Below are 18,425 nucleotides of genomic sequence, written 5' to 3'. Positions count from 1 at the left end.
ATCTAATGTGTATTGGGAGGTTATTTTTGTCCATTAGGACAGCCTTCATCAAATTTAAAAATTTTTTTGCACATAGTTGACGTAAAAAGGTGAAAACTACTCCCACTTCATGGGCAAATTCCAAATATACTGAGCGCCACTTGCTATTTGTAGACATGATTATTATTTGACAAGATTTTTAACAATGCCCTTATTTAAATAAAAAAAAACATATAACATGTGTGATATAGATTATATATATATATATATATATATATATATATATATATATATATATATATATATATATATATATATATATATATATATATACATATACATATACATACACACACACACACACACACACACACACACATACATATACATCACAAACACCTGCAGACATGCAGGTTAATAGTGTTCTGAGGATGTGTGGCCGCTGCACTGGGATCTCCGCTGCCGGGAGGAAATTAAACTCTATTCCTCCCAGCATGTTCAGGCTTTCAGTCAGAGGCATGACCAGTGTGGTGTCAAAGCAAGTGGTGGCTATAACCACGCCCCGGCACTGACTGACAGCCAGCTCAGCATTGCATCAGTATAGAACCAGCTTTCAATCAGTGCTGGGGGCATGATCAGAACCACTGTCCATTATGCACTGAGGGTGACTGAAAGTAGAAGGTTACCGGGAGGAATAAAAGTTCATTTCCTCCTGCTAACTGGACTTCAGTGCTGTGGTCACACGGCGTCAGACTGCTATTAACCTGCTGATGAACTCCATATCTGCAGGTTAACAGCTATTTTACATGACTGGTTGCCTTTAAAAAGGGAACCTATCACGAGGATTTTCGTATATAACCTTAAGCCAGTGCTATACTGGCACCATCAGGCTGATTCTTTTCATACCTGTATTGGTCAGCTCGGATGTATAGGTTTGGAAATCCAAGAAAGTAAAGTTTATAAAATCAGCAGATTCTTGAATGACAGCAGCAGATAATTAGCATAAGTATTATACCATCAATTCACTTTTTCACTTGCAGGACCTGTGGTGATGTCATACAGATGTGACCAGAAGGGGCGGGGCCTTAGCCAACAGAAAAATGTTGCTTTGTGGTATCAGCTATGTTTGCTGAGGTCTTGCCCCTTCTGGTCATATGGGTATGACCTCATACAGGTCCTGCAAGTGAAAAAGTGTATCAATGGTATAATGCTCATGCTAATTCTAACAGGGGATAACTATGCATACCCCCAGATACGATCAGATATTATCTGATCCTCAGCTGCTGTCACTCAAGAAGCTGCCGATTTTATAAACTTTACTTTCTTGGATTTCAAAACCTAAACATCCGAGCTGACCACTAAAGGTATGTATAGAATCAGCCTGATAGTGCCAGTACAGCACTGGCTTTAGGTTATATACGAACATCCTGGTGATTGGTTCCCTTTAATAGTCATCCCTATATATTTACTATACACTGATAAAATCAAAAAGTCTCCACATTCTTAGCTAGTACCATACTGTCTCACATTGTCAGCGGTCTCAATGTGGTTAGTTCCTTCGAGAGCCCAACAAGCTGTAACAAAGCTCCATATTTGTCATGTTCAGAGCTCTGTTAACTGTGTAGATTCCAACAATGACCCTTTGTATCACTAAAAACTGAGATCAGCATCCCATCAACAGCATCAGATAAGTCAGAAAGAAACACTAGTCTATTCTCAGCTGTGAAGTCTAACATTTCCCAGTCAAATAGGCCAACATTATAGCACTCGGTCTTCTTCCAATCCCCTAATGGCCAACTAGAGCTGTGTCCTTTAGCTTCCATACATTGCCTGTGACTTTGGGTTACCATAATTAAGCTCGTAAAGTCCCATCACAGCAGGAGAAAAGAATTAAGATCACGTCTGTTTATTTTAAGGAAATACCAGTATAAGACACTAATGCCTGAATTCAGGCTATGCTCTGCTGTCTCCCGCTAACCACCACATAGCTGTGCATAAAGGCCACCCACAGCTGGCGATAGTATTAATAACCTGCTCTGTTCCTACATGTCCCAACTGGGCAGCGGAGGAGACAAGTGTTTGTATTACAGCTCAGGAACACATGGAATAGGCAGTTTTTATGAGAACATGAGCAGCCATGGTACAATAATAATGGGGTGTAAGCTAAAGTATTTATTTTTTTTCTTTTATTAAATGGGTCTATTTCATCGGAGGACATATATAAAGTTTAACTGCATTTTTAAATGAATCATAAGCTGTCATGTGTGTGTACTTGAGAAATAATATAATATTTTTAGTAGGTTTTACCCATGCAGACAACAGGTGCTACTTAATCCTTCACTGCAGACAGATTTGTAGACATTTGAGCAGTTTTTGAAACTGAATAATTGCAGAAGACAAAAATGTCATTTTTGAGGGGGGAAAAAAAAAAAAAAAATGTTTTCCTTAACAGGATCTACTATAAGCGCTAGTTCCCGCTTGCATTACAAAAAGAATTAAAATAATATATATATATATATACACACACACACACACACACACACACACACATCTTTTTTTTCTATCATTGGGAGCTCTGTGCTCGTAACGAGAAGTTGGACTCTTGCACGGCCTCAACTCGTGTACAGAGTATAATGGAAATCAATAGGAGACTCAAGCATTTTTTTCAAGATATTCCAGAAAAATGCTCAAGTTTCCCATTGACTTCCATTATACTCTGTACAAGAGTCAAGATTGTCCAAGTATCCAACTGCTCGTTACGAGCACCCAAAATGTAGTGCTCGCTCATCACTACGAATAACCTACTTTGAACTAGTGACTTTTCAGGATCAAGCCATTAGCATTTTACTTGTCCAAATACCATGAGGACATCATAGTTGGCTGGGGACCCCAATTCTATTAGTCAAAGCAGAAAGCACAAGGCGTAAAGCTTAGTCATTCATTTGACGCCATTCAATAACCATACTGCACTGTATGCTGCACAAGAGCTTTGCACCCAACTCCTCTGATGACGGGAGGCTTCAGCAGTTGAACCAGTGGTGATCAGCTGATTGTCAGTGGTTCTTCATGGCGAGAAGGGATTGTCAATATGGAAAAAAAAAAAAAAATTGTGAAAGAACACTTTTGATAACTCCTCATTTTTGAGCAGGTTCTATGATTGTTGGTCTTGACCATGGAAAGTGCTCGGTAAAGGCAACAGTGTAGGGAAAGGATAGTAGAGTTTTAGTTACCTCTAAAAATGATAGTCACTCTTCAGTTGCTCGCCAATGGTTTGGACAGGAAACTTCAAATGGCATATAGAAAGGGTTCTCCAGATCTATAACCCCCATACGCTGTTATTAGGCATCTGCAGTAAATTTGTCAGGGAGAGTTGACTGCAGAGAACCTCAAAAGAGATGTTCTGGTCCATAACAAACTCGAATGACTTCCAACCACATGTAAAAACGCTAATTTTAGGTTCATAGAACAACTTCTTTAAGAATGTGGTCATGATCTTGGCACAGCTCTAACACTACATGTGACCTCTGTAATCATGACAGTGCCATTACTGTAAGGTGCAGCCTGGCTTTTACTTTAGTAGCAAAACTTGCAATGTTATTATTCCAGCAATGTCCTCTGGGAATACTGGCAGTTCAGGATCACAAGGACTGCTCAGCCCACTAACATCAATGTGGGCATGTGTCATTAATTATGCCAGTAATTGCCCCCACTGTTGTAGGTTCAAAGGATGTGACAGGCCCACAGTGACAGGCTGATTATTTCCCTGACACAATGGCTGTGACACCACTGCTTTACCTCTACAGCCCCTTAGTTAAATGTGGTCTATTTCACATCAGTACACTGAATGAGATGCGTATATAGTATTTTCTCGCAAAACACTATGAACCTTTTATTTTGAATGCATTAGCTTTTTTGGTTTAGAATATCTTGCCTTCTACTGTTTGGTGCATCATGGGTTAAGAAAAACACCCTATGGTGCAGATCATACCTCCAAGTAACACTGTATAATAGATGTTCATTGCCCACCATATTGATAGTGGAGTAAGTTATGACAAATCGCACATAAATAACTTTGTTTCCTTCTACCACCTAATAAATACACTACAAACAAAACTGCTAAACTATGTTATGCTATGTACCATTATAGGAGCTGAGCGAGTGGTGTGAGACCAATTCGGTTTGGTCTATACTTAAAGGGAATCTGTCAGCAGGTTTTTGCTATATGATCAGATAGCAGGATAGCATAGGGCAAGAGAGCCTGATACCAGAGATGTATCACTTACTGGGCTGCTTGGTGTAGTTTTCATAGAATACATGTATTGTCTAATGTAGATCATGTAGCAGAGAAGTCTTCTGGCTGTGTATAGCCCCGCCCACACTGCCGATGGGCAGCTTCCTGTGGATCGAGAGCAAGCTACCAATAAGCAGAGGGGGCAGGTTACACAGATTAACCTGACTGCCTGTCATGTGAGCTGTAGTCCAATAGTGTTGAAAGAAACCAGTCACCAGTTTTTTCAGTATTGAACCAAAAGTATCACCTTCTATAGCTCCTGGGCTGCATTCTATGAAGGTGCACCTTGTTCCCCGACTCCCCTTGCAGACCCCAGAAATAACTCTATAAAATCTGACCGCCACATATGCAAATAACCTATTTTGGTTGGATGGACCTGCTCTTTCTCATCTCCTGTACCCCTTTCTTCCACTGTTTGCCATCCTCCTGTGATGATTGACACGTCTGACGCCTCCATCATCATCCACATACTGTGCTGAATCTCGCGCCTGCGCAGTTGTCGCGGGCGGAGGAGGGGACGCCGCGCTCTCCCACTGCTCGGGTCCGGCTGCCGCTGCAGCCTCCGCTGCTCGAGCGATGGGCCGGATCCCAGGGACTCAAGCGGCGCTCCTCGCCCGTGAGTGAAAAGGGGATTGGTTTTGGGGATTTATTGTCCGTGACACCACCCACGGTAGTGGTGATTGTGTGGACACCACCGCTGCTCTGTATGGGGATCCCGGGAGCAGTGACAGGGAGCAGCTTTGTTGTTATTTCTCCCCTCCGTGGGTAGGGGGTTGGTTGTCCCGGGGCCCGGTGATGGGGTAGGGGTGGATGGCAGGCCGGGTGCGGGGGCAGCGCTGTGCCGTACGGCACGGTGGTACTCACTCAGCCTGAGACGTTGACACAGTTCTCGGTAAAACACACGGCTGAAAGACTGTTCCCACGGACGGCTGCTGTTGCTTTTCCCCGGTACTTAACGGTGACTGTCTCTTTCCCTGCACCCTGTGTAATGTTGGTAGCGATGGGTTCCCACCGGTAACCCGCTCCCCGACTTGGATATGGGCCGGAGGAGCCCCTCTTTGCCCGCAGGCGCTGGCCCTGAGAAACTGGTGCCTTGGCGGTGGCGGTGTCTCTCTCATACGGTTGGACTGTTGCCTTCAATCGGGACTTAGTTGTTGGGAGACGGAGGTCCCCTTCACTGACGGATTTGGCAAATTCACGGCGACTCCTAGCCTTGCCGGGATCCGAAAGGCCCCTGCCAATGGTGCTGGCTTCTCTTTGTATACCGGTCCGGTACCGCCGGGCCACCACCCGTCCAAGGTCCTTTCGGCAACCTCCGATCAGCCTCCACTGCAGACGGTCACCGCCGTCTGCTAACCTTGCTGTCTCTGTCCGGGGCACACACCCGGACTAACTTCAGGCTTTCCAAACTGTCACTTTCTCCTTCACTTCAACTCCTCTCACTTGCTCCTCTACCACTTCACTCTCACTTCCACTAACTGCCTGGTTTTCCCGCCTCCAGGACTGTGAACTCCTTGGTGGGCGGAGCCAACCGCCTGGCCCACACCCTGGTGTGGACATCAGCCCCTGGAGGAAGGCAACAAGGATTTTTGGTTTAGCTTTGGTGTACCTATCCGGGGTGTAGGGTGTGGTGGTGTCAACACCTGTGACCCCTGGCTTGCCCAGGGCGTCACACAGTCACTCCCGGCTCACTTCGTTCTGCACCACTGTGGGCAGACCTGAAAACATACGCGAGGTTGTGAGCGAGCTGACGGGCAAGCAAGGGGGGGGGGGTGTCAGGGAACAAGGTGCACCTTCATAGAAAGCAGCCCAGGAGCCGCAGAAGGGGACACTTGGTTCAATACTAAAAAAAAAAAAACTGGTGACAGGTTCCCTTTAAGTCTGCTGCTGGATAATGCTGATAGCATTAAAACTACCACCCACAGCCTATTAAGAGATACATCCCTGGAATCAGGGGCTTATGCCCAACACTATGCTGCTCTCAAAAAAAAAAAACCAAAAAAACCAAAAACGCAAAAACCTGCTGACAAATTAGCTTTAATCCCCGTGTCGTAGCCCACCCCCTTAGTCCCTACACTATTTTCCTAAACTATACATACTAGCTTCTTCTCCCACAAAGTATTAAATGCCAATTTGTTTAAAGCATATTCCCATTGCATAAAGCAAATCGATTCTCTGCATTTTGGCTTTGTAATGATGCAATTCCTTGTGCTGCCAAATGGCCAAAAGCTCCACTGGGCGGAGAAAAATATTCAAAGGGCCATAGCACTGATTTTTTATATGTGACCCCTTCATTGTAAGGATCGTCAGGGGTCCAGAGGTTGCACCGCCACTCATCCTAAAGTGATGCCATATTCTAGCAAAACACACACCATGTGCAAATAGCCATTTATCTGGCACATTCCTTTACAAGAAGGGCAATGAGCCCCATAGGGGTGAATGGACCCCATGACGATCGGGAGGGTGCAAGGTTAGGAAAGGGTTAATGGGGTTTGCATGGGATGGGGGATATGTGGGAGGACAGGATTGGTAGAAGGGAGCTGTAAGGGGATTGGGGGGGAGCAAGGATGGGGTGGGGTGTTGTGAGAGGTATAAGAGAGGGGGGTGTACTGATCACCTCCCCTTTCGTCGCTTGATCTCTGTGTCCCAGGACGTACTGCTGCCTCCTGCCATGGCTGCCCTTGCTGAACTGCTGGAGATGGTGCGGGGGGCCTCCGAGGTATTAGGCGTGGATGCCCTGAGGCAGCAGCTGGCAGCGGTCTGTGGGGCTGGAGCGGCGCCGCCTGCTGTTCCAGCGCCCGGGCCGATGCTACGTGCTCGGCGGGTGCGACCGCCGGAGCGCTACTCCCCCAGCGGGAGGGGGAGAATACGATCAAGGAGCCCCTGCGGGGACCCTCCGGAGCAGCGGCGGAGCCCTTCCACTCACCTAGGGGAACAGCCGGCCACCGGGAGGAATCCGCGTCAGAGATCCCGTGGGTCGGGGGTGGGCGGAGCCTCGGCGAGGCCCACTTCCGGTCCGCGGCCTGCGCAGCATCGGACCGAAGCAGGGATGACGGCAGCCCCCAGTGATGTGCCGGCTGGGGGTGGCGCTCGGCGTGCCGGATTGCCGGAGGAGACTCCCTGCAGGCCGCAGGGGAGAGCTACAGGACGGAGGACGGGAGCGGATGCGCGCGGCGAGGGCAGGAGATCGGAGGAGGGGTATGGTGGCCCGCAGGCACGGAGGAGATCGGTAGTCACGGTCCCCCCCGGCGAGGAGCGTGCTGGGGGAGGGTCCCGGCGAGGAGCAAGCTCAGCACGGCCTTCCTGCAGTCGGCAGGGAGAGAGCCCTCTGAGGACGGCAGGAGAAGTGGCGGCGCAGCAGGATGGCACGACTACAGCGAGGAAGGACGGCGGCAGGGCGCCACGGAGGGAAAAACGGAAGAGGTCAAGCAGGAGTCGCCCGGACGAGCAGGGTGCGGTGACCGTGGGGGTCGACGGCCGCCAGGTGCGGGCTGTCCCCTCACTGGTCCCCCCTGAGGATTTCGGCAGCGCATCTGACTCCAGCGAGGAAGAAAGAGCAGCGGCGGGTCGGACGGAGCGGCAGCAGGAAGATCGTGGCACGGCTGTTCCGGGGTCGGCGCAACGGCAGCCTGGTGAGCAGACAACAGAAATGTTTCATGCTGTGGGTAGTGCGAGCGGGGGCGGGGGTTCCGTCGCGGGACGCGTTGCGCTGGGGGCGAGTGCGGTCGGGCAGTCTGGTTTACCGGGTCCGGAGTTTTGGGGGCAGCTTATGGGGGTGTTGCAGGGGTTGTCTGCGGAACGGGTTAGTCGGACTGGGCCTGGGGCTCCGGTGGGGGCGTGGGTGGGCCCCACGGAGGTGGTGCGGACAGATGCGCCGGTGCGCGAGGTTGCGGCGGGGGACCCGACCTCGGCGGCAGGTACGGGACAGGAGGCAGGTGGGGCGGCTTCCGGGGGCGCAAGTAAGGAGGCGGAAAAGGAGAAAGAAAAGGAGGATGAGGTTGTGCGCTTGGATGATAGGGCGAGGAGTGAAATTTATGTGTGTTTTGAAGGTCAGTTAGGGGTTCATTTGAAAAAGGAGGTGAGGGAAAAGATTTGGAAAGGGGAGTATGTGGAAATTTTTTCCCTGCTTCCCTTGGAAAAGTTTAATTTGGATAAGGTAAAGCCCAGTGATACAAAAAAGGAGAAGGAGGATGAGGAAAAACGGAGGTATAGGTTGATTCCAAGGACGTTTACTAACTGGCTACAGGCCTTTGCGATCTTAGCCAGCGTGATCGGGGAAAAGGAGCCGGAGCATTGTTCCGCCCTATTTGGATATATGGATGCGATAGGGGAAGCGTATAGAGTATACGGCGGTTTAGGGTGGTTGAGATATGATGAGCAGTTCCGGCAACGGAAGGCTCTGCGGCCGGGAGTACAGTGGGGCCACAAGGATATTTCGTTGTGGATGCGGTTAAGGACGGCGCCGGTTCAGCCCTTTCGAGGGGGTGCCGGGAGCCCGGGTGCGAGCGGCGGGTTCTCGGCTGGACAGAAAAAGGGAGCTTGTTGGCAGTATAACGAGGGACAGTGTAAGTTCGGGGCCTCTTGTCGGTTTAAAACACGAGTGTTCCGGATGTGGAGGGTCCCACCCTCTGGCCAGGTGCTTCAAGAAAGGGAAAGGAAAGGCGGGGGATGGATCTGGAAAAAGGGAGGACGCCAGTGAGGGTCGAGGCGATGCTTCCCTATTTAAGTAGATACCCGGATGTTCGGGTGGCGGAGTTGTTGGAACGGGGTTTTACGGAGGGCTTTCGGATTCCGTTTGAATCTGAGGCGCCGGTGTTTCGCCCGGGAAACCTGAGGTCCGCAAAAGAACACCCGGCGGTGGTGAAGGAAAAGCTGCAGAAGGAGGTGGAGTTGGGAAGGATGGCGGGCCCATTCCAGGACCCGCCATTCTCCAATTTACGGATTTCCCCCCTTGGGGTGGTTCCTAAGAAGGAGCCGAACAAATTTCGGCTCATTCATCATTTATCTTATCCGGCGGGATTGTCGGTGAATGATGGGATATCACCGGAATTGTCGGCGGTATGTTATGTATCGTTCGATAGGGCCTTGGAGCTGGTAAGGGTAGCGGGGCGGGGGGCCCTGATGGCAAAGGCGGATGTGGAAGCAGCTTTTCGTTTACTCCCGGTGCATCCAGAGAGCTTTCATCTCTTGGGGTGTATGTGGGATGGTGAATACTATGTGGATCGTTGTTTGCCGATGGGCTGTTCCATTTCGTGTGCTTATTTTGAGGCATTCAGTACGTTTGTGGAATGGGTAGTCAAGGAGGTGGCAGGAGTCCATTCGGTGATTCACTATTTGGATGACTTCTTTTGCGTGGGTCTGGCGGGCTCTTATTGTTTGCTCCTTGTTGTTGTTTACGTTAGAGCGGATCGCGCGGAGCCTGGGTATTCCGTTGGCAAAAGACAAAACAGAAGGGCCGGTGACGGTTTTATGTTTCTTAGGTATCGCAATTGATACACTGGCAATGGAATGCCGGTTGCCGGAGGGGAAGCTGTTGGATTTGAAGGCGTCGGTGCGGTTTTTGTTTCAGGCCAAGAAGGTGCGGTTGCGCGAGTTGCAGTCAGTGCTCGGAAAATTGAATTTCGCTTGTCGCATTATGCCGATGGGGCGGATATTTAATAGGAGACTGGCGGGCGCAACCGCGGGGGTAAAAGCTCCAAATCACTTTGTCCGAGTGACAAAAATGATGAAAGGGGATTTGTTGGTGTGGGAGGAGTTCTTGGACCGGTACAACGGTCGGACCCTTTGGATGAGCGAGGCAGTGTCCAATAGCCAGCTGGAATTGTACACTGATGCTGCTGGGGCGACGGGTTTTGGAGCAATTTTTCAAACACGCTGGTGCGTGGGAAAGTGGCCGCAGCGTTGGGTGGAAGCAGGTTTGGTGAGGAATTTGGCGCTGTTGGAATTGTTTCCCATTATTGTGGCGGTGGAGTTGTGGGGCCCTGTTTTTGCTGGAAGAAGGGTTTGCATGCATTGTGACAACATGGCGGTGGTGCATTCCATCAACGCACTGTCGGCAAAATCCCCGCCGGTTGTGGGGTATTTAAGGCATCTCGTGTTGCGTTGCTTGGAATTAAACATTTGCGTGGTGGCTCGGCATGTGCCTGGGATTCACAACGAGGTGGCTGATGCGCTATCACGGTTTCAGTTTTGCAGGTTCAGGAAGCTGGTGCCGGAAGCGGACGCGGAGGGAGAACCTTGCCCGAACTGGCTGTGGGACCTGGCATCGGTATAGCATTTGAGGGTATTCGGAGATCGGTGTCTGAGGCTACTTGGTGCCGATATCAGGCGGTGTGGAAGGAATGGGCAGAGTTGGAAAGTAGGGAGTTCATGGAGTCGGGTTACAAGGGTCGAGTATTGGGGGTACTGATGTTAATAAGTGGGGATTTTTCGGAAGGCAGGTCGGTTTCGGTGATTGGTTGCAAGTTGGCGGCGTTGGCCTTTTTGTTCCAGATGCAAGGGGTTCGGGACGCAACTAAGGATTTTCTGGTGCGACAGGCAATGAAGGGTTTTCGGAAAGGGGCTCAGTCGCGTGACTCTAGGCGGCCGGTGTCATTGCCATTGTTGGTGCGTTTAGTGGGGTGTTTAGGGGAGTTAAGTTCGTCTCCTTATGAGCGGGTGTTGTTTTCGGTAGCTTTTGTACTGGCGTTTTTTGGGGCCTTTCGTATTGGCGAATTGGTCAGCCCGACTAAGCAAGCGATGGGTGGTTTGCTGTTGGGTGATGTAATGCTGGGGGAGGATAGAGTGGAATGTCGGCTTCGCTTTTCTAAGACGGATCAGAGGGGCCGGGGGCGCTTAGTAGTGTTGTTCGCTTTATCGGGGCACCAGTTGTGCCCAGTGTTACATGTGTCAGAGTTTTTAAAAGTGCGCGGCGGTTACCCTGGTGTTTTTCTTAGACATGCGGACGGATTGGCTTTGTCGCGGTATCAATTCAATGCGGTGCTGAAGATGGCTCTAGCAAGGGTGGGGGAGGAGCCACGTGAGTACAGGTCTCACTCTTTCCGGATTGGGGCGGCAACGGAGGCCGCCAGGTGGGGTTTGAGTGAGGACTGTATCCGGCGGATTGGGAGGTGGGAGTCTTCCAGGTTCTGTTTGTACATTAGGCCTCACTTGGTCAGGTGATGGTCAGGGGTGGGGGACTCAAGGTTGGTGTTTGATGCCGGTTTTGTGGGGCAATTTCTTGTTCTGTTGCTGTTTTTATTCGTGGTCTTTGTATTTTAGGTCCTTGTCTTGTGTGGATTCTCGGGCACTCCTATGTGTATTGGGGAGCGTTACGGGCGGATGTGCGACGTGACGGTCGGCAGCTTGGAGTGTCGGTGTCGGAAGCTCGAGTAAAGTGGCTCGGTATTCGGGGCATGACCTGGGGTAGAGTGTGCCCTGAGGTGGCTTATTATAGCCGGATGGATCGGGTCCCTGATGTGTTAATTTTGCATGTGGGGGGGAACGATTTGGGAGTGAGGTCGGCGAGGGAATTGAAAAGGGATATTAAGCTGGACCTGTTGCATTTGTGGAGGGCGTTCCCGGGCATAGTTATCGTTTGGTCAGACATTATAGCTCGGGCGCAGTGGCGTTTTGGGAGGTCGGTAGACCGTATTAATAGGGCCCGGAGCAAGCTGAACCGGGCTATTGGCAGGTTTGTGGCGAGAAATGGGGGGTTGGTGGTGCGGCATAGAGAACTGGAGGAGTCCACGGAGCAGTATCTGAGGAGAGATGGGGTTCATCTGACTGATGTGGGTCTGGATTTATGGATGTTGGGTTTGAGGGATGGCCTAGAGCAAGCACTGGGGGTGTGGGGGGCTCGGGCCAAGTAAGGGTGTCACTTGGCCGGCCTGTGGTGGGGTGATAGGTCCGTCTGAGAGGTTGGGAGTACCGACAGTCGGTTGTTTGGTACGAAGTCGCTCAAGGGGAGTGGCTTCGGAGTGGATGGGAACTTGTGGGCGGAGGTCCCGCAGGTTCTGGGTAGGGGTAATTAACGATGGAACGTTGTTACCCCTCACCTTGGGCCGGGTGATCACGGCCGAGGTGGTCCTCTGGGCCGGTTTGGAGGTTACGGCCGGGGGGTTAGGAATGATGGTTTGCCTCTCGGACGGATCTATCGGTGTTTCTGGATATACGGGTATATATGTATAAGGTTAAGTTGAACAATTGAGTGGCATGTTGGGCCACGAGTTTTGGTATACATATATACGGTAAAATAAAACTGTGGCCATTCCTGCAATAAAGTCGTGGTTCTCGTCTTTATTTAGGGAGATATAGTACGGGGAGGTGTTTCTGCAGGATAACCTGCTTATCCCTTATAGATGCGTCATGTACAGTACTCACCTTTCATATTATAAAGCCAGGGCCACACGAGGGACTAATGTGATCCTCGCATGACACTCGGCTCACGCTGGCAGCACAACGGGAGCCCAGTGTCATGCGAGTGTCACTGCGACTGAGGTCCGATCATGCCTCTGAGGAGGGGAGGGCCGTTGCTGAGGAGGGGAGGGAGGGATTTCTCTCCCTCTCTCCTCCGTAGCCGGCTATTGCCATTCTTGCCCTGCACTCGCGGTACACCGGTGTTCTGCAAGTGCAGTGCGATTTTTCTCTTGCCCCATAGACTTGAATGGGTGCGAGAAAAAACAGGATCGCATTGCACTTGCAGCATAATGCAATTGTTTTCTCGGTCCGATTAGGGCTGAGAAAATAATCGCTCATGGGTGCTGGGACATAGGCTAATATTGGTCCGAGTGGAATGTGATGTTTTATCGTATGTTTTATTTATTCCACTCGCTCCGATTTTCATGCCATGTGGCTTAGGCCTTAGTGTGCATTATGCACTTTACAGTGTGATCCTGATACCTGGGTACTTGAATCTATAGGAAATATTGAAATACTTGCCCTGCTTACATTTTTTTGTTTTGCATGAACTAATATTTGAAGAGTTGGAAGATCCTCTCATCATGGTAGATATCAAAGAAATCGGTTTCCAATAAGGTGTAAAGAACTTGAAGTTAGATCTAGTCTAATGAAAAGATCACCACTGGACACTATTTATGAACAAAAAGTATGTTTAAGAGTATTCCAGGCCATATACATTCATACAATTTTAAGAATTATAAGTCAGCAAGTTGGCTCAGTGGTTTGCAATGTTACTTTGCAGCGCTGGGGTCCTGGGTTCAAATCCCACCAAGAAAAACATCTGCAAGGAGTTTGTATGTTCTCATGTTTAAGTGGGTTTCCCCAGTGTGAGCCCCAATGGGGACAGCAATGATGTCTGTAAAGAGCTGTGGAATATGATGGTGCTATATATAAGCAAAGAATAATTAATTAATGAATCTAGTAGTGTGCTGAATTCTATATTAGTATTTTGAAAGTGGGAAATACAAAACACCAGTCAGCCTCTGCTCCCCTACAGATGATTACACGGTAATACGTTGTCCGTAAGTGCAGCCCTTTCATGGTGTATGTGTGGGGGCACCTGAACAGACTCCGCTGACAGCGTAATAGGAGATTGAAGGATTGCAGGGGGTTACAAACATTGGCTGCCAAAGGGGATGATTAAAAGAAGTTGTAGCTTATGACTCACGGCAAATATCAAGGAGAGAATAGCTGAAACTAATACCAGCCCAGGTTTACATTGCTGAAATATCAGCACAGTGCCCTGTACATGGCACAACATGTCAATTAAACCAAACATTGTTGCTAACTTCCTTCATTTTGCAGGTACTGTCCTGTCTGGAATAAAGTGAATTTTCCACGGTTGACTGGGTGAGTAAATGTACACTATAAAGGCCTAAGTCACATGGTATGAAAATCAGAGCCAGTGGAGTGCGATAAAACATCGCATTCCAGTCGGACCAATTTTAGCTTGTGTATCAGCACACATGAGATAAAAATTGCACTGCACTCGCAGTACACCGGTGTACCACGAGTTCCGGGGCGAGAATGGCAATAGCCGGCTACGGAGGAGAGAGGGAGATAAATCCCTCCCTCCCATCCGCAGCGCCGGCCATCCCCTCTTCAGCTCTGGCCCACCTCTGCTTAGTGCTGGCCCCCCCTCCACAGCACTGGCCCGCCCCTGCACAGCGCCGGCCCTCCCCTCTTCAGCTCTGGCCCACCTCTCCTTAGTGCCGGCCCTCCCCTCTACAGCACTGGCCTGCCCCTACACAGCGCCGGCCCTCACCTCTTCAGCTCTGGCCCACCTCTCCTTAGTGCCGGCCCTCCCCTCTACAGCACTGGCCCGCCCCTGCACAGCGCCGGCCCTGCCCTCTTCAGCTCTGGCCCACCCCTGCACAGCGCCGGCCCTCCCCTCTTCAGCTCTGGCCCACCTCTCCTTAGTGCCGGCCCCCCCTCCACAGCACTGGCCCGCCCCTGCACAGCGCCGGCCCTCCCCTCTTCAGCTCTGGCCCACCTCTCCTTAGTGCCGGCCCCCCCCCTCCACAGCACTGGCCTGCCCCTGCACAGCGCCGGCCCTCCCCTCTTCAGCTCTGGCGTACCTCTCCTTAGTGCCGGCCCCCCCTCCACAGCACTGGCCCGCCCCTGCACAGCACCGGCCTGCCCCAAGCAGCTGAGGTCCGATTGCATGATCGGGCCTCAGTCGCAGAGACTCAGCTCCCGCTGTGCTGCCAGCGTGAGCCGAGTGTCATGCGAGGATCGCATTAGTCCCCCATGTGGTCCCAGCCTCAAGTGCACAATATTAATGGCAATTATTTGTAGCTGTTCAGAAGTTACTGGGTTATGTAGGCAATACTAATCACCCTATAGTTCTGGGTAGTGATAAGCGAGCACTACTATGCTCGGGTGCTTGGTACTTATAGTGAGCAGTCGGATGCTTGGGCAGGCTCAACTTGTGTACAAAGTATAATGGAAGTTAATGGGGAACTCGAGCATTTTTCCTGAAGATCCTCAAGAAAAATGTGAGTTGAGCCAGTCCAAGCGTCCCACTGCAAGTTGCAAGTACCAAGCACCCGAACAAGGTAGTGGTTGCTCATCACTACCTAAAACTATAGGGTGACTAGTATCCCCTACAGTTTCCCACTGACTTCCATTATACTAGGTACACCAGTGGAGTTCCTCTGAGCGCCTGACTGCTTCTTACGAGTACCAAGCACCTGAACATGGTAGTGCTCGCTTATCACTACCCAGAACTATAGCGTGACTAGTATTACCTACAGTTCCCGATTGACATCCATTGTACTCAGTACTCAAGTCAAGCCCGTCCGTGCTCCCAATAGCACGTTATGAGAATAGAGCACCTGAGCATGGTAGTGCTCACTCATCACTACCCAGAACTATAGAGTGACTAGCATTATCTAGTTTTCCATTGACTTCCATTAATAATAATAATTTTTATTTATATAGCATCAACATATTCCGCAGCACTTTATCCCCATTCATGTCCATTAAACTCTGTATACGAGTCAAGCCCGTTTGATTACTCATTACGAGAACTGGGTACCTGAGCATGGTAGTGCTCGCTCACCACTAGAAGTTACGAAAACTGGGCACCTGAGCATGGTAGTGCTCGCTCATCATTAGAAGTTACGAAAACTGGGCACCTGAGCATGGTAGTGCTCGCTCACCACTAGAAGTTACGAGAACTGGGCACCTGAGCATGGTAGTGCTCGCTCATCATTAGAAGTTACGAGAACTGGGCACCTGAGCATGGTAGTGCTCGCTCATCATTAGAAGTTACGAAAATTGGGCACCTGAGCATGGTAGTGCTCGCTCACCACTAGAAGTTACGAGAACTGGGCACCTGAGCATGGTAGTGCTCGCTCATCATTAGAAGTTACGAAAATTGGGCACCTGAGCATGGTAGTGCTCGCTCACCACTAGAAGTTACGAGAACTGGGCACCTGAGCATGGTAGTGCTCGACCACCACTAGAAGTTACGAGAACTGGGCACCTGAGCATGGTAGTGCTCGCTCACCACTAAACGTTACGAGAACTGGGCACCTGAGCATGGTAGTGCTCGCTCACCACTAGAAGTTACGAGAACTGGGCACCTGAGCATGGTAGTGCTCGCTCACCACTAGAAGTTACGAGAACTGAGCACCTGAGCACTGTAGTGCTCACTCATAACTACCCAGCACTATAGGATAACTAGCATCTACTGTTCCCCATTGATTTCCATTATACTCTGTACACATGTTGAGCACGTCCGACTACTCGTTATGAGACCCAAACACCTGAGCATAGTAGTGCTCACTCATCACTAGTTTTGGGTAGATGCATGGAGACTTTACGGAACACATCTTCTGACAACCAGGTTCCAGACCTTAGTAGATTATATGTGTGTGTGGACAAATATATATATATATATATATATATATATATATATATATATATATATATATATTTTAAATTGGGGTAGTAAAATCGATTTCATTAATCCCCTGGATTGAAGAGTTACAACAAATCAGTCAAATCTCCAAATTGTAGAATGAATGGCAAAAGTAAAATCTAAAAACTGTCAAGTTCAACATTGAATTTCCAGGATGAAGACTTTGTTCTCCCCAATCAGAATAATACATGAAATAGTCACTGACCTTTAATCCGCTCCATGTCCTTGCTCAGTGCAGCATTCCCTGGTGGGATGTGGGCCACTGACCAGTGCTAAGGTCACTCTTAATATTCCTCTCTGCCCTTGAAGCCTCTGAAATCTTGCACTTTTTCTGATGGAAGCTGATGCCTTCTCAGTGTTCAGCCTTTGAGCAATGTCAGAGATCTCCTGGATCAGCTCCTTATCTGATCATTTGGCTGGCCAGAGATCCTCCTCCAGGTCCTGCATCTGAACATTTCACCCTTGCTAATTGCTTCCCTATGAGTCTGATGTGAGCAGTGCGATCTGCCAGAAGTCCTCCTGGATGGGAGCTGCTGAGGTGACTGATCCTCCTCCTCCTCTTCTCTCTTGACAAGCAGCAGGCTGAAGTTTGAAGCAACATGTAACGTTTTTCCTGTGTCTCCTCCTCTGCCCCTTGATCAGAGGGTCTCAGTGCTTCCCCACCCCCTCTACTCTATAACCCACACATTGCTGACAAGCTTTTCCAGGGAGGGTCTGCAGTTGAGGAGTGCCCTGCCTCACCCTTCTCTAGGAGAGGGAAATGTTCCACTCCAAGAACTTCTCACATACTCTCCCAATGGGAGTCTGGAGAGTGGTTTCCAAAAATATGCCCCTTGTAATAGTGAATGTGTAAGAAACAGGTGTGCTGCTTCCAATGAAACCCTTTACTACTCCACACTGACTTCTCTGAACCCAGGACACAAGATTGATGCTTTGCACAGCAACACTTTGTTACATTGTTGCGGTCACATTTTTCACAATATTATTTCATCTGTTTGAATATTATTTGAATATTATTGTCTAGTTTAAGAAAAGCTATCCAATTACTAAACCAATCCTGACATGATTGCCATCAGCAACAAGCTGGATTGGTGTATTATATTGACCTGTGGATAATATATTGTTGAGCTTTTGCAAAATGGTTATTTACATAGATATTTAGCAAAGAGGTCTGCTGCGCCCTATTATCCACTGTCTGATATGACCACTGTGTGCAATCTACGTGGACTTACATTTCTACACAGCAAAAGTGAAGTATACAATTTTTCATTAGGTACTAGTGATGAGCGAGCACTACCATGCTTGGTACTCGTAACTACTAGTGATGAGCGAGCACTACCATGCTTGGTACTTGTAACTACTAGTGATGAGCGAGCACTACCATGCTTGGTACTCGTAACTACTAGTGATGAGCGAGCACTACCATGCTTGGTACTTGTAACTACTAGTGATGAGCGAGCACTACCATGCTTGGTACTCGTAACTACTAGTGATGAGCGAGCACTACTATGCTTGGTACTTGTAACTACTAGTGATGAGCGAGCACTACCATGCTTGGTACTTGTAACTACTAGTGGTGAGCGAGCACTACCATGCTTGGTACTTGTAACTACTAGTGATGAGCGAGCACTACCATGCTTGGTACTCGTAACTACTAGTGGTGAGCGAGCACTACCATGCTTGGTACTTGTAACTACTAGTGATGAGCGAGCACTACCATGCTTGGTACTTGTAACTACTAGTGATGAGCGAGCACTACCATGCTTGGTACTTGTAACTACTAGTGAT

The 18,425-nt window shown here is 49.3% G+C and overlaps 1 protein-coding gene across 1 annotated transcript in view; it reads right to left on the bottom strand.

Annotated features, from left to right (window-relative positions):
- The window catches only part of AFAP1L1 (actin filament associated protein 1 like 1), a 155,377-nt gene extending 138,086 nt beyond the window's left edge, over window positions 1-17,291 (bottom strand). Inside the window, exon 1 of the mRNA XM_075344629.1 lies at window positions 16,843-17,291. Within this exon, the coding sequence (XP_075200744.1) occupies window positions 16,843-16,858 (16 nt within the window). The 5' untranslated portion in view covers window positions 16,859-17,291. The remainder of the gene's footprint in view (window positions 1-16,842) is intronic.
- Between the last annotated feature and the right edge of the window lie 1,134 nt (window positions 17,292-18,425).

Source organism: Anomaloglossus baeobatrachus, chromosome 4 (genome assembly GCF_048569485.1).
Source record: "Anomaloglossus baeobatrachus isolate aAnoBae1 chromosome 4, aAnoBae1.hap1, whole genome shotgun sequence".
Taxonomy (NCBI): Eukaryota; Metazoa; Chordata; class Amphibia; order Anura; family Aromobatidae; genus Anomaloglossus; species Anomaloglossus baeobatrachus.
Note: the sequence above shows the minus strand (reverse complement) of the source record. Positions and strands in the feature narration are given on the sequence as shown.